The sequence below is a fragment of the Antennarius striatus genome, chromosome 12 (assembly GCF_040054535.1).
Source record: "Antennarius striatus isolate MH-2024 chromosome 12, ASM4005453v1, whole genome shotgun sequence".
In the NCBI taxonomy this organism is placed as follows: Eukaryota; Metazoa; Chordata; class Actinopteri; order Lophiiformes; family Antennariidae; genus Antennarius; species Antennarius striatus.
Window position 1 is genome coordinate 17,142,878 of NC_090787.1, and position 17,181 is coordinate 17,160,058.

The following is a 17,181-nucleotide window of genomic DNA, read 5'->3' on the forward strand; positions in this document are numbered from 1 at the left end:
GTCCCTATCGTGGACATCCATCTAGTTCTCCACTTAGATCCATCGATTCTATTTATTTATTTTATTTTATTTTACTAATTTTCTCTCACATGATCATCTTTTTTTTATTTATTTCTGTCTACCATTATTCCATCCATTCATTACCTGCAGACACCTTAAAAAATTTTTTTTGAAGCGTTTGCTGATCATCGAGTCGTCTCAGAGAAGTGAATTATGTCGTTTCATTCTGGTGTATTTGCATAAGACTGAGGCCTAACATTTATTAAGGTGGGGAAACATGTTCCGTCGAGCATAAATAAAGTATTTCTTTCAAAAGTCGACTTGGAAATTGTTTGAGAAACATTCAAACTTTTCTTGAAGCCCAACAACTCCACAACGACAAGCTGTGTGATACTAAAGAGTTGCTGACAAGTGATTTTTAAAAATAATTCAGCCACCATAATGGTTTTACTGTTGAGATGAGACTCATTATGGACTACACCCACCTTCTGCTCGCTCCATCAGCCCTTACATATCTTACTTATATTTGTTTTCCCAAAGCCGCTAAAAAGCGTGTTTGGAAATTTCAACTGCCTTGTGTTATTTGTGGGACTGACCCTCCTTTCTGCCTCCTCCTTCTCCTCCTCCTCCTCCTCCTCCTCCTCCGGTGTGTTCTTCCTCTGGTCCGCTAGTCACCTGACCAAACGCCATGCAAATCATTCTGCTGCTAGAGCCTCATTGGCCGCTTGTGGCTCATTTAACCGCTGTCAGTGCGCATCATATGGCCGCCGCTTTAACCAACTTCTCAACTCCGACAGGGAAAGTGGCTCAAATGCGCATTCTGTCACAGTGGATGTGAACCAACCCAGAAGAAGACAAGCTGAAATACTGGTTGGAGAACATTTACATCTCTTTTCGGATTAATTTTTATCTTATTTGCTTCATTGGGGGGGGGTTACAACATTAAGTCTCTAACCCAGTCGTCCTGTGCGCACCCGATCTTGTGCGCGACAGTCTGATCTTGAAAAAGACTTCTTCTTTTTTTTCTCTCTGTTGGCGGTGAAGTTTAAATCCAGGTGAATGTATAGCATGATGATGGAAACTGACCTGCATTCCCCCGGCCCCCAAACGAACACGACCACGGGGCAAACGGGGCCGAACAGCGGGTCCAAAGCGAATCAGGAGCGGGTGAAGAGACCGATGAACGCGTTCATGGTGTGGTCCCGTGGGCAGCGGAGAAAGATGGCACAAGAAAACCCCAAAATGCACAACTCTGAGATCAGCAAAAGGCTGGGCGCCGAGTGGAAGGTGATGTCCGAAGCTGAAAAGCGTCCTTTCATCGACGAGGCGAAACGGTTGCGCGCCATGCACATGAAGGAGCATCCGGATTACAAGTACCGACCGCGACGGAAGACCAAGACGCTGCTGAAAAAGGACAAATATTCCCTTGCCGGTGGACTTCTTTCTGGACCCGGTGGGGGAGGTGGAGTCGGTTTAGGGGTCGGAATGGGTTCATCCGGGGTCGGCCAGAGGTTAGAGAGCCCCGGGGGTCACGGAGGTTCCGCCAGCTCCGGCTACGCGCACATGAACGGCTGGGCGAACGGTGCGTATCCCGGGCAGGTGGCTGCGGCCGCGGCGGCTGCGGCGATGATGCAAGAGGCGCAGCTCGCCTACAGCCAACACCCGGGGAGCGGAGCGCACCACCACCACCACTCACACCACCATCACACACACAACCCCCAGCCAATGCACCGCTACGACATGACATCCCTGCAGTACAGTCCCATCTCAAACTCTCAGAGCTACATGAACGCCTCTCCATCCGGATACGGCGGGATCACCTACACACAGCACCAGGGCTCCGGCGTCTCCTCCTCAGCTGCCATGGGGACGTTAGGGTCGTTGGTGAAGTCGGAGCCGAGTGTAAGCCCCCCCGTCAGCAGCACACACTCACGGGGTCCTTGCCCCGGAGACTTGAGGGAGATGATAAGCATGTATTTACCGACCGGAGAACCGGGGGACCCGTCAATGCAAAGTAGACTCCATGCCTTGCCGCAGCATTACCAGAGCGCCACGGCTGGGGTGAACGGGACGGTCCCTCTAACACATATTTAGAACTCACAGAATAATTCAAAACTGCAAAACGAACACATAACCAAATATTTACCTCTTTTCTAAATAACCCCCCCGTTCCCGAGAACTACCTGCATTTTTTTGTACAGAATGTTTATGATCTTGTAAATGAAGGTTAAATAGCATATTCATCTCGGCTTTTTTTTTTTTCTTTTTTTTTTTGAATAGCCACGAGTGGAATTATATAACGACTATTATGCCGAGATATTGGTTATTGTGCTATCATCTTTTTGTCCATGATACTTCACAGTCTTAGTTGAGGGTGACACAGGGTTCACAAGGAGGGTATTTTGGTTCATTGTCTTATAATTTAGGGATTCTGTAAGTTATTGAAAATGAGATAACGTGTCATAATCTTAAGAAAAGTGCTTTAAAAGATATGGGAATCTCAACATTCTTAAAACATTTGTGTTCATTTGCAGATGCCTGTGTTTTCATTCTTGGAAAATCATCGTTTTTTATTGTGACACTAATTATTATTGTAAATTGTGAATAATTTTAATATTTCAAAGGATGACGGGCAACTGCTGTTGTAATTTAAGTGCTTTTCTGCCCATGAAAAGCCCTGCTATTGCAATGAAGAAGAATTGAATAAATTTCACAAGATGTTGCTTTGATTCTTAAGACAATGGTTCCTAGATTGATTTTTTTTCTCCCCCCACTTATGTTCTCACAAGAATTTTTTTTTAGCACACAAGATTATATGCAAGCATCCCCCTCGAGTGAAATAGCCACCTGTTTAAATTTTGACACCGCTTGCTGGACACCGATCCCACAAGCTTTTAAAAAGCCTAATTGTTTGTGCGTAATTGTGCGTTAAAGCTCCAGCATGCAGGCCTGTGAGGTAACCAATTTGGTGGGAAGATGTTGTTCCGTGGGCTAAACTTTTCTGTTTGGATTTTAATTATTGATTAAGGGGGAAAAAATTGTCTCTGTTTCACTGGCATGCTGTCCAAACTATATTTACATATCTTTTTGATTATTTAAAACAGGCCAAGCTGGTGGCCCTCATTCTTCTTTCATACAATTAAGGTCCCTTACATGTTTACATTTCCCAAAAAAATAGACAATAGAGCAAATGAAGGCCTCGTATGGAAAAACACCTGTTAGTGTTTTACATCAGATGTTCTCAGCTTTGAACAGTTCATCTAAAAAAAAACATGCAATAACAATTAGTTTCTTTATTTTAACATTTGATGAGACGTGAATGACAAATTGAAGCTGCAGAACAATCGAACCAACGTCTTGACCTCGTATTGATCAGTTCGATTTATATTTTGCTTTCGAATCATCAGATCATTTCTCGATTTAAACACTCAAGCTTTTAAATAACAAACTGCTCTTCAGCAAAGATTTAACTCTTGTGAAAATTCTGTGGAGCTCGTCCACTATGCCATGTTGATTTGTTAATTATGTGTTTATATCAGGCGGGTATGAATATTTACGCATAGAATAAATAATTAGCAGACATTTCTGTTTTATTGATGTGCAAAAGGAGAAATCAAATCAAGACTGAAGTGTGTCTGTTCTGAGCATTTGACATGGGACCCATGAGGAATACTGCTAATAATATACGATAATATATTATATATGATGATTAAATTCTATATTAAATTCTATTCTATAAATTACATAAATATTTTAATTTAATAAACAAAGAAATCGATTTTCAGTCACCTAAACTGGTTTAATTTATATTTGCTGGACATTCTAGTAGAATTTGTTCTATTTTTTTCTGTTTTTAGCATTTATTTGTTCATATTTGAGGGGGAGAATACGTTAATAAAAATATAATATATCTTAATTCATCTCTTCGTAGCTACGAAGGGATGAATAAAGCAGACTTCAGACACAGTGGCTGCTCATGAAAAAAGACTCATCTTCATTTTCTTAGCTGTATTCTGGCGATCAGTGCTCAAAGATGATAAATCCGTTTTTTAATAACTGGAATATGACCTTAGTGCTCCTTTCCTTTCTAATTTAACAGTGAGGGCTCTGTCGTTTCTCATCACAGTATAAGTCAGGCAAATAAAAGGACATGAGAGTATTGCATGAGGCAGAAAATGTGTATTGAACAATAAATTCCAGAGCAAAATCAAGATTTTTTTGGGTTTTGTTTTAACCAGAGATAACACAAGCAGATGCTTATCAACGTGTCAATGCTTGTAAAGGAAGAAACGATCTCAAACTCAGACAATTAAACAAATCTTAAACAAAGCAGATCGATGCGCGCACAAGAACAACTACACAGCTTAACTGTTGCCCATGGGGTGGACTTCCCAATCGCTGTCGTGGCAATTTGAAAGGTAATTGATGACTCATCACTATATTTCAAGCTGTTTTCCTATCATATTTTTTGGCAAGTTTTTAAAAAAAACACGTTTGGATTTTCTGAAGAGAGAAAAAAAAAAACCATCGATACGATTTATATGAATCATTTTATAAAATAAAATTTAAAAAAATAGTCTGGAAATTCCAGCATTTTCTGATAGGGCCCTGCTGATTTTGACATGTGTATTTTACAGGCCTCATATGTAGATATAGTATAATACTCATACATATGCAAATTAGGAAATTTATTCCTACTTAGATATTTTAAAAATCAATTAATGTCAAATACACACTTAAACGGCCTATTTCACAGTGATAAAGACTTGCATGGCATGTCAATTAAACCTGTTAGGCCTCATAGTGGAGCGTGTAACGTCTGTCTGCGCATTAATCTCGCTCCTATTGAAAGAAATCACAAGAACAATGTTTGAAAATTAGTTTAAATTCCAAGAGAAAGCGCATCTATGGAGACATCTCTCCTCGCCCCACAGCGCACAGCCTATGGAATGGGACGGTCTCCACGCGTGTTTTGAATCTTATCTTGCTGATGTGAAGAGTTGCGGATTAAACACTGAAAGCCCGGAGAGGCGGAGCGCGTCACGGCGCATCGCCAGGCTAAAAAGAGGAGCGTTCTGGTAAATTTAACCCGAATAAATTACACCTTGAGGTGGAAGAGGTTTAAGTGTAGGGTGCAACGTTTTACAGGCGCTGTGGCAGGGTCGGGTCCTGTGTGTGCGTCTCTGTGCGTCTCTGCGCGTCTCTGTGCGTCTGTGCGCGTCTGTGCGCGTCTGTGCGTACGCGCCTCTGTCTGTGTGCGCCTGTGTGAGTGTGTGCGTTGAATGGGGGGGGGGGGTCTGTGCGCGTGTGTTTAGCTGACCAGCCAATAAATCTCTCCACCATGCGATACTCTTATCTTGTAGCCACCGATATATTCGGTGCTAGGAGACCATCAGCTCCAGCACACACTCGGTTGCTCGTAAAGCCCCGATCCCTTGCACTCCCCTGTCCTAAATGGGGATAATTAGCGTCACTTTATCACGCCTCTGCATATTTTTTCCCCGCGTCCCCACCCTCCCCCTTCCTAAAAAAAATTACCAAGCAGCCTGCTTTCGTCGCCCGCTCTGTCACAGAAGATTATGGAGACAGATTGCACAGAGCGAATGTGCCGGGCGAGATTAGCGCGGAATAGAGAAAGCAACTGGGCCAATGAATTCCTCGGAAGGGCCTTATCGTGCAATTACACGTTGACATGTTTAACAATCTTGCTGCCTCTTAATCCTGCAGTGCTGCTCTATCTACCCACAGCTACCGCGCTATATGCCGGCGCGCAGACCTAATGCACCGAAACGCAGCACAAACTGGCCTGAAAGTTACGAGTAAAAAGCTTTTATTTTTCAAAACTTATTTTCAAGCCAGCATTCAAACGCTATTTTTTATTTTTCTTCTTTTTATTTTTCAGATGTCTCCGTTGATGGAATAACATCTGCACTGGAGCTTATTGACAAGAGGTGAGATGTTAAAAAAAAAAAAAAAAATCGGAGGGAGGGGGGGGGGTTTATTGTTTCATGAACAATTTGTGGAGAAGTGACAAAAAAAAACAAAAAAACAACAACATTTGTGTCGAGATGTGATTTAAAATAGTGGTCGTTTTGTCTGGTGTTACCGGTAAATGTAGACTTATCCACCCCCCCCCCCATTCCCTCCCCACCCTATACTTGGGGCCTGTGTGGGACTGATTGCGGAGCGCCACTGTAGGAATTTGGCACCGGCCGCCGTTTGGAGCGTCGCCCCCACGCTGAGTCCCATTCAGCGGCCAGCGCGCTGTGAGGTTGGGAAGTTTCAGTTCGCAATACAACTCAATGGCCCCCACAAAGGCGATTACAAGCCCCAGCGCATTCCTGTAGGGACCTGGGAGCTGCGCAGGTGCGAGGGGGGACCCGTCGGAGTGATAACAACGGGACAGTGGTGGGGCCACACAAAAAACCAGCCCCTCCAAGGGAGCTGGGAAGTTTTTGGAAGGAGGAGGAGAAAGGAATGAGAGAGGAAGGTGGAAGTTAGGGAGGGTCTGACTTCACTGTCCATCACTGGAAAGAGGAGAAGAAAGGAACCCCAAAGTCACCCAGATTGAGACCCTGACAAGTAAACGAACATCTCTATTGAAAATAAATGACAAAAACACAACAGTCTTAGAATCAGAAGCAGAATCAGAGTCTTTATTGTCATGCTGACACACGTTTTCACATATGACAGTACGAAATACGTCTCTGAAGGTCCCAGTAAACCCAGTCGATAAATAAGATAAGTTAAGAAAAACAAGGGGAAAAATATACAGTAAGTTTTATACAGTAAGTCTTCAATTTCAACGCAGTCTCTCTACACACGACCAAATTCCACATGAAAAAATCTTAATTTCTTGCAGCCTATAAGGCTTTACTGATATTCTTTCTTTTTTTTATTTGAATATATTCTCTCATAAGACTATTAGAAATTTTTTTTTAAATGCGCAGTTGTGTCACAGGTGACAAGGAACAGGAAATGTGGTGTGCACTAACCACACAGTTGTTAATAAAAAATGTATTCAACCCTTTTTATTCCAACCTTGAAATAATGTATCAGGGTCAGTCAGATTGTAAAGAAAAAAAGACACTGCAGGATTGCTGCCGGAGTTTGCCTAAATTATTTTTCTCATTATTATTGTGACATGGAAAGTAATACAGTCTATAAAATGTCTTTCAGCAAACTTGTCATTGCCAAAAACGCAGTATTCATGCAGGTATGTAATAGCAAGAGTATTGGCAATAGCAAGTTTTTTTTAGTTTGTTTTTTTTTTTAAAGAGGAGTTCTACAAGTTTATGAGGAGTTGATGCATTTGAGTCCTAGTTTCAGCTCATTCCACTGCCCCCAACTGGACAAAAAAATATGTTTATTCAGGATTAATGCAGCTGCAATTTAACAAACACAAGTCACATACACACATGTTGACAGAGTAAATAAGTTTCGAGGTGCAGTCAGATGATTTAAGTCTGACCTATGACGCAAATAAATGAGAAGTACAAACAGGTTTGCAACCATGGAGGTTTTAGATAAAGTTTGACTTTTACAAAACTGGTGCAGTTTAATAAAAAGTCAAGCTAACAATCAAAAGCTTTATAAAGAAGGTGCTCTTTTTTTTCTTTTTTTTGCTGCACTACATTTTACACATACCAGATACTATTGTGTCCAAAAAAGAGATCGCATGCAGATGATAGAAGTTCAAACAAGTGATTTTGCCTCACAAAGCAAATTACAGGTGATTTTTGGTGGAATTATTAAAATTGTTTTGCAAAAATGTCTGGAAATGAAGCACTTTTTCAAGGTTGAATGTAAAGTCAGTGCCATGAATACAATACATAAACATTGTTTATAGCTGTACTGAAAGTCACACTACCCATCATGCAGCAGGAATGTCGCTGCATTGATTTGTGATGTTTTGCTCAGTTTCACATTTTTGTTGTCACTAACCTCTTTCTTTCCTGTAGTTATTCGCGCTCTCTTCTCCTCTTGTCCCTCCATCTGTCTCAGTCTGCAGGTCCTTCTGTCCACAGAGCTGCAGAACCTGGACCTGCGACTGTCCAGCTGTTACCATCACTATTAGCATCTGTAGTTTTAGTTTTTATGTCTCGCTGTCTTTCCACCTCATTCTTTTTTAAACTACGTATTTATTTTATTTTTATTTATTGCTTTTATTTATACATTTTTTCGTCTTACATCACTGACTCCTTCTGTCGCTCCTTCTCCTTTTCTCCACTCAACTGTTCAAGGCAGTCGAGTGTAGACTCATTATGAGTCTTGGGTTCTGCTCCGGGTTTCTGTCTGTTAAAGGGAAGTTTTTCTTTGTCTCTAACGCCAAAGTTCTTGTTCATGTGGGACAAGTTGGGTTCTGTAAGAGCAGGTTCTTCACTGCTCCACCTGGAAAGTGTTTTAAGATAGCATTTTAATATGATCTGGCGCTGTACAAATTAAATTTGAATTCTATTGAATTGGAATTCAATTTTCATTTTGATATTATTCATAAGGCTTCAGAATTATGACTTCTAAACTCATTGCAATGTAAAATGCCGCATGTGGTCCCACTAATTTTTAACAGTAACTACAATTGCACATAACAATGTGTTTGGCAGATTTAATTTTAGATTACTGTGTTCAAAATAAAAAATGTCAACACAAGTGGAGTGACTTATCTCCCCAGAATCCACCATATGCCTCTGGTTGCCGATTTGTTGTGTCTCTTTCTGCGCCGTGTACACAGCAGCAGTACTTTCTGGAAAATAATTCTCTCTACTTGGTGTGCTATTTTTGTCAAGTCAATGTGGGTTTTACTTTTGTTGTTCAGGCCATCAGCTGCATTAACAAAGTAATTGCTAAGATCTCAGAGTGTGGGAACACCTCTAAAAATAAGTCCAGCAGAATTAAACACCAGTAGGTAGTCAATAAGTTGAGATGCCAGGGACTGGTGATCAGTAAGCATGCAGCTCATTCCCCTTCAGGTTCAGTGGATGGCATGAGAATAAGCAGCATGAGCAGAGAGGAAATCCTAACGGTCATGTCAACTATTGTCAGGCTCACATAAATCAGCAGCACAGCCCATGTGACATGAATAGGACCGAGAACATGAGATCCAACAGTGAGTAAATAAGGCTTTGGTATTGATGAGCCTTTTCCGGGTCACACAAACACACTGATAGCATCCTGACTGCCTGAGGCCCGAAAGACAACATAAGATTGAATCATCCTCTGAAATCCTCCTTTTTGGTGTACCTGTAGGCTTTTTTACTCCAGTATTCACTATTATTATTATATCTTTTCACATATTTGACTCCAAGTTGTTTGTGACAAAATTTTCTATTTAGAATAGGCTGTGATGTTAATGTGAGAATGTCCTCCTGTTCCTCTTCATCAGGTAAAACATTTTTCTGACACACTTAAATTTATTACCCAGATTAGAACTGTGGGGAAAAAAAGTGGTTCAAACATTGTTAGTCAGGTTAGTAATGGCATCACATTCTGTCTGCTTTATTTCTACAGACATTATTTTCCATTTTAAGAGGTTTGTCAGATTTATACCCAAAATGTTTTATTTTGTAACAGCTTGAAGTCTCTGATATCTAAATCTATGGTTCTGTGCTGTATATTAAGTTTTCTTTGAATCAGCTTCGCTTTTCCCGTAACTTATTCTTCTGTGCCACCCAGCTGGTCTAAGCTTACACACTTCTCCTTTGATTCACCGTAGACTGACACGACATTTTGTGCAGGTCAGTCATACTATACAGGTGATGTTTCTAGCTTTTTCGGCTAGTCGGCTGGGATAGGCTCCAACCAGCGACAGCTGAAGAAGCGGTAATGACAATTGATGGATGGAAGGACAAAGTTAAAAATTGTGTTGTTTCTTCTTTTTTTCAGTTCAGTCACTCAACAACAATCAGATGAATTTATTTTTACACACATTAACATCCACCTCAGACCTTTCATCAACAACCCTGATTCCATTAGAGGCATAACACATCATAAAACATTTTTAAAAAAAACAAACCCACAATGTGTAAAGTTTCTATTCTTTTCCAACATTAATTTAATTGAAAATAGAGAAGCTTTAGTGTGCTTAATGCTTACCTCATTAACTTCATCACTTTTTGAGAGGTTAAGTGCTTGCAGGTGATAGTATCATGAGTCAGTTTGAAAGGAGCACCCACTAAAGGCTCAGGTCTTCAAAAGCAGAGCTGACGTTCATCACTTTGTCAAGCACACGACTGAATAAAGGATGTTTACAACATTGGTTTGGAAACACTACAAAAAGTGCTTTAAGCCCAACACCCATTGTTGTAAATGATTGACTTCAATTTTAATTATATTTTAAATTGTACCACTTTGTCAGAATTTAACATTACGATGACACCCTCAGCTAAGACGATGCCCAACATTGCAAACATTCATAAAACTATAACACATTCATTATATCATGAAGAAACAACAAGGTCAATGTAAAAGACCTAAATGTACTGTTTTCTTGTCAGTATATTACCTTGGATATATCTGACTTCTGGTTTGACTACAGTGTCATTATTAGCATCATGATGAAAGCAGGAAACAAAATAAGAAAAAGGAAACTCTATCACTATTATTGTCTAAGTAGTTTACTTTTTTTTTCATGTGAATTTGTGTTTGGTTTGTGTTTTCAACAGATTTTTTTAGAACTTTGTGTTTAAAGATTGATCCTGGCTAGAATAGCCCCCCATGAGATTTTGATGATTTTTGTTATTGTTGTTGTTTTTTAATGCTGCAGGATAAATCTTTATCTATTTATTCTTAATGTATTATGGTTATTGAAAAATCATCAGGAATAAATAAGAGTTTGGTGTTTAGGCATTTGTCTGTGAAGGTTCTCAATTATCCAGGTCATGGTTTTTCAAAGACGTTTGAATCAAATCCATTGGACTTGTAGAAAGTTCCTTGGAGATGTTCCACCTCTCATCCAAGAGGCTTCTTCAGTTCTTCAGAGTTAACAAAGTTCAAGAAAAATTTGTCTATCCCAACATGATGTTTATGCATCCCAAAAGTAACAGAAATATACGATAGAAGTGTATGCAAGGATTCAGTTTTGCCAATAGTACAATATAAAAACTAAACAAACTCAATTTTAATCTTTTTTTATTAAGAACATCACAACTAAGTGAAGAGAAACAAAGAGTAAAATTATATATTAGTTTTATCAAAATGTTAAAGCCAGGTAGTAAATTAAAAAAGCAGTTTTAGAAATAAAGAGAGATGTAATACAGTTTTGCTTTTCACTCAATAGTTTTCTTTGCCTATAATTCATATACTGTATTCTCCTGTGGATGCTGCACCAAGCCCACAGAGCCTTCTCCACACACAATTCAGTAATATCTGTCAGTAGTATCTGTCGGTAATATCTGTCAGTAATATGTGTCAGTAATATCTGTCAGTAATATCTGTCTCTATTTCTTCATTAACTTTTGATTGTTTTTTATGCAACAAAGCACCCATTGTGACGTACTTTTTCTCCAACTTTTGCATCTTTTTCAGAGGCATGGTGATAATCAATCAATCAATCAGTCAGTCAGTCAGTCAGTCAGTCAGTCAGTCAGTCAGTCAGTCAGTCAGTCAGTCAGTCAGTCAGTCAGTCAGTCAGTCAGTCAATCAATATTTGTAAAGGGGTGGGAGTGGCTCAGTGGACGCCTTGTAATCAGAGATTGACGGTTCAATTCCCGCTCCTGCCCAGCCCTTGAGCAAGGCGCCGTCCACCTTACAAGCTGCTCAATTGGGGCGCACCCCAAAGTTGCTGCTCGACACTCTGACTCCCCTGTACTGTTTGCTGTTCTACTAATTGCATGCCTACAGGCTCCTAGTGTGTTGTGTTTGTTTCAGGGGCCTGTACACAACATTGTATGCATTGTCTAACATATATACGCATGTATAAGCTGTATGTATGTAAAGATAATTTCCCTAATGGGGATGATAAAGTGGACTTTCTTCTTCTTCTATAGCGCTTAATCACATCAGCAAACCTTTCAAAGCGCTTTAACAGACAGAGAAACCCAATAGGACTCCCCAAGCATAAGCAAGAGCTTATCCTTGCTCTGGGGGGGGGGGCTAACTAACTCCTCGCTCTCACTGCAGGAAGGCTTGAGTGAATTCTTAAATTTTTGAAGATGTTTGCTCTGCTGATCACCCGTCAGCAGGAACAACACACACAATTATATAATGAAAGAGCACCAGTGAAACATTATAGTTCAAAAGAGATAAGAGAAAGCATATTTGAGCTTAATGTTTACTTTATCTGTTAATTTGTAGAAGGTCACACTCTCTTCATCCCTTTACCCATCAGCCTTTTTCCTCTGTTGTTTTGTGGATGCTGAGGTCACCAGCTTCATGTCCAGGATTTATTCAGTAAGGCTTGTGTACATTACGTTTTGTCTTGTTCTGCTTATTATGACACGGTGTCTTTTTCTGACTCTGAAAACTTGTTTATTTATTTTTTTAATCTTAAATTTGAAATTTGTCATTAACAATGGATAACCCTGACCCTCAACTTGACAATATACCCCACAAAGCGCTGTGTTTAACGCGCCTACAGTTCCTCTATCGCTGGACCGCACACGTACGAACCCACCAGATGCTGTAAAGGATTTCTGCTCCCGCGCGGCAGGTGATAACTCTCCGTGCAGCAGTGAATGGGTTAATGAGGGGTCAAAGTGTTCAAATGAGAAACAGTAGTTTTATGGTGCCTGCTGCAGACTGATAGCTGTTTGAACCAGCCGACCTTTGACCTCTTGAAGGGTCAAGTGATCAACAAACCCAGCTCGTTTGGACAAGTGAAGGATGCGTATGTCACGGCAATAATTCCAAACGGCACACATAAATTGTTCTTAATGTTTATAACAATTTGTTTCCGGGGCTGTTAGATTGTTGTCACCAAGGAATGACAGGTATTTGATTCATTTTAATTTAATTGATAACCTGTTGTTTCTTATATTCCCAGCTGGATGCATTTGTCTGTGTGTGTTCGTCCCTCTCTCTGTCAATATACTAAATAATATATAGTGTTTATTATAGTGACAACTGGGGTTTATTTTGTTGCTGTGTCTCTATTTATTTATGACATTTGATATCCCTACAAATCAAAATCTCTTTGTCCACCTGGCTCTTTTCCTGTCTGTCTTCCAGTGACGTGTCCACCATGGCTATCAGCGGTCACAGATCACTGCGGAGGCCTGTGATTAACAGATAGCACCTCGTCTCCTCCGCCGGCAGGCCATCATTACGACGAGCACTAGGAGATAGGTTCTGTGGGCGAAGAGACCTTTTGCAAAATGTCAACAACAGTCAAAGCCCCAAATTTCCTCCATTCACACTTCCCCCATGTGATGCTACCTACTCTAAACCTCTTAATTACACAATCCCTTTTTTTTTTCCCCTACTTCAAACTGTTACGTGTCGAGGTGCGGCCTGATTTCAGAGCATGTGGAGATTTGATTCCATCTCATGCAGCTTACCTGAAGATCAGACGTGTTGGAAAATAACCCCCCTCCCCCTCCAAGCCCTATATTTCTACCCATCTCAGCAAAAACAAACACTTTAACAAACAACAAGCAGAAAAGCGGCGGCGCCTGCATCGGCTCCCCTTCCCCATTTCCTTTCATTGCAGCCAGTTTCGCTGTCTTAATACTCTTAGTCCCTCAGTTGGCATGTATTCCAACAACCCGCTGCATTTTCACATTTGTAAAATCCGTCAAAATTCCTGTAATGAATATTTCTACAGGCTTGAGTGTGTTTAATGTGTTGTTTGACCAGCCCGATGAGAGACAAGAACTGATCCGACACCAGGAACCAAGAGCATCTCTGGGAAGATGAGGTGAATTGATTTCATCAAAGGGGAAGAGGAAATAAACATTTATGGTTCAGATAATCTCTTAGTTTCTTATAAACATCTTTCCTATGCATGAATTAACATGGAATCTGTATTTTTGAATGTTTAAAAAAAGCGTTGGTTTTTTCTTTTTTTTTCTTTTTTTAAATGACTAGTGAAGCAGGTCTTTTATTATCCACATCTATAATGTACTTTCTGTTTTACTGTTATTTTAGCTTTGCTGGGAAATGAGAGCATACATGTTAAATAAAGTCTAGCATCTGATGACAACCTAAGAATAAAAATATGAAGCTTTCTGTCGTGTTTTCCCACATTAAATTTTGGAGGTGAATTAATACTCCAACATGAGAAGTTATGGAAAAGTTCATTTCAAGGCCTCAACATGCCCACAGTTCTTTTACTGTAGCCCCCCCCCCCCACACACACACACACAAGTAATTGATTTTTAGTGTAAGAGGGAGAGGGGGGGGGGGTGATCGTTGTAAAACCACAAAGGCAACAAATGAAAAATAGGTAACAGTGTAATTGCTGTGAGCGTTATAACCTTGTGTTATTGATTTTTTCTTTTTTCTTCTTCAAGGCATTTGGCTAACATTAAAGTTAGGACTGTAATAAAAGAAGTTGAGTCTTGGCTCTTTGAAATAATTTGTGTTGTTTTTTTTCTATCGTTGACTCTTTCAGGTGTGTGTAACCGTGCACGCAAAAAAAACCCACACACACACACACACACACACACACACACACGTGTGTGTGACTATAGTCCAGCCGTGTGCTGCAGACTCCTGTGCAGACAGACTGAGCATGTAGGGGGACTAGATAATGAGCATCTCAGGTGACTACATGCACTGATTACTAGGTTGTTGTGTTATAGCAACTATATCACATAAACATACACTCCTACTCTGTGCATACACAACACACACACACACACACACACACATACACACACTCCTGAGAGATCCTTGGTTATCACATCCTTCCAGATTGTTCTGAACTACTTATGGAAAATACACACACACACACACACACACACACACACACACACATCTCAAGATGTGGCCACTCTTGCCAATACGAGCCCAGTGTTAAGAACAGTTGTTGTCGTTGTCGTCGTGTGTTTTTTTTTTTTTTTTTTTTAGTTTTTTTTTTTTTAGCATTTCTAAATTCCTAGCGTTGCTAAGGTGCTTTGGGAGGGGATTAACAGAGCCTGGCGCCGATGAGCAAGCCTTGCAGATTTCCAACCAGCAGGAAAAAGACAAAGAGAAGGGGGGGGGGAGGGAGAGAAGGAGGAAAAAAACAGCAGAGGGTTAGACAACAGGGAAATGGTAGGAACAGCTTGTGTAAACATGATGACTTGAGAGAGGTAAAGAGGTAGAGATGAACAACGGCTGAGCAATGCAAAGTGAGGCTAAATAATAAGCATCCTAAAGAAGATACCTCAACTTCCACACAGAGGAGGCAGAGGACACGTTCCCCTTTGCTCTCCGTTCCTCTCAATCTGTAATACTTTCTTTCCTGGGTCTCTAAACTTATCTCCATCTCCTCCATTTCTTCCCATGTCTTTATCCCCCCCCCCCCCACCCACCCTCCCTAAGGGTAACATTTTCCAGATCCAGACACTTTGGTCTCTCTTTCTTTCTGTCACAACTTCAAACAGCAAGCGCCGTTCATGTCATGCTGATGTGCCCGGAGCATCGGTGACGGCGGCGTCTCGGGTGTACGTCTCCCAGCGTGTCCTTGATGACACTCTCTCCCCTTCTCCCATCTCCCTGCTTTTAATTAGCGTAGTGAGCAGCGAAGGCAAGCAACGACAGCCGAACCACATTTACCTCTTATCAACCTGCTCAGAAGCACCTCTGCTTGCTGCTACTCGGTGCTTTTGATGCATCTGCAACTGGAAAAAAATATATATAATTACACATGAGGATGGTGAATGTCTTGTTTTTCACTAAATCCCTACTTAGAGAAAAAGTGGTTAAGAGTTTTTCTTGGAGTAAAATCTCTATTAGCCAAAGACACCAAAGGGAGGGTCCTCATGTTTTTCTTTGAATCCTCTCCTCAGGCTCGGCGTCTCAGGTAGAGTGTAACTGGATGCGACCTGTTTGTGGAATACAAGGCACTTGACCAAGGGCCAGCCCTGCTCCACCCTCCCCTCCCAACCCCATCCTTCCCCTACTTGGGTCCGGTTACCCCTCAGCCCCCTCCTTCCTCATCCTTTCCTTGAGTGGGGAGCAGGTAGCGTGTTTTGCGGCCACGTCGATGTCCGCGGATGTTGAAAAAGCGTGTGTCTGTATGTTTGCAGTCCACCCAGACAGGTGTCTGTGACTGTTTAGGCTTGGCAGCTGGGCTTCTGTAACTGTGCCCCCGTCGGTAGCGCTGGCTAAAGTGTCTGGGTTGGCTGAGGTGCGGAGGCGGCTGTCTTTCAACCACTGATCCCTCAGAAGTACTCATCTGATCAGGCTGGATCTGCGCTTCACGGCTGCCAGGGTCACACAACCCAACCCTGGGGTCAACCAGCTAATTACAGACCCCAGTGTCCATATCTCTGTCACCACCGGGGACATGGGGAAGAGGGGGGTGGGGGTGGGGGGTAAACAGAGAGAAGAACCATGACAGGGGGAGAAAAAAAAAAAGAATATTGACATAGACATGAAAAGGCCAACCGCAAGTCTCACCCAAGCTCTACACCCTTCCCCTGTTCAGGTCTGTGAAAAGAGGAACACTGTGGTTTGGGAACATCTCGGTCACACCCTCCCCTCCCCTCAGGCACAGACACAAGCTTAGACCCATGGGACCAGAGTGTCAGTGGATGTGGATTTATGTATCAGCCTGCCATTAACTTTACATACAAGGGCTGTGCCAGTTTCTGTGTCTGCTTCCTTATCTTTGCCTCCAAGATTTTCTGTCACAAGGAAAGCCCCGGTATATTGCCCCTATCACCGTCTCACAGTGAGACCAGGCTTCACTTTCAGGACCCGATGAGTTAAAGTGTTGTGTGTTGATTTCCAGCTTGACCTTTGGCTGTGGCCATTGACTGATCTGTGACTAGAAGAATGCATTTGCACTGCCTACCAGAAATAAAGTGAACACACAAGTGCAGACATACAGAAAATATTGTACCGTTAGATTATATTGGCTAGCAGGTTCGTTAATCACATATTCCAGGCGATCAAAAAAGGGAACATTAATCACATGCATGAACAGCAGCAGTCAAACTTGTGACAATGCCATCTGATTAAAATGTGTTACTCCAGGCTGTGTTAATGATTCCACTCAGGCACAGGTAGGGCAACCCCTCTGCCATCACTGAAACA

General features: G+C 41.4%; 1 protein-coding gene across 1 annotated transcript; it reads left to right on the forward strand.

The window, feature by feature from the left end:
• Window positions 1-1,059: 1,059 nt before the first annotated feature.
• sox1a (SRY-box transcription factor 1a) lies at window positions 1,060-13,883 on the forward strand. Its single transcript, XM_068329106.1, has 4 exons — window positions 1,060-1,902; window positions 5,728-5,819; window positions 5,903-5,951; window positions 13,165-13,883. The coding sequence occupies exons 1-3, from the start codon at window positions 1,060-1,062 to the stop codon at window positions 5,913-5,915; spliced, it is 948 nt and encodes a 315-aa protein (XP_068185207.1). The 3' UTR covers window positions 5,916-5,951; window positions 13,165-13,883.
• The last annotated feature ends 3,298 nt before the right edge of the window (window positions 13,884-17,181 follow it).

Excerpts from the sequence above, each read along its gene's own strand:
- sox1a (XM_068329106.1), top strand. The coding sequence starts at position 1,060 with ATGTATAGCATGATGATGGAAACTGACCTGCATTCCCCCGGCCCCCAA. Across the intron at positions 1,903-5,727 it reads TGGTGAAGTCGGAGCCGAGT|TGCTGCTCTATCTACCCACA; the intron begins GTAAGCCCCCCC and ends TTAATCCTGCAG.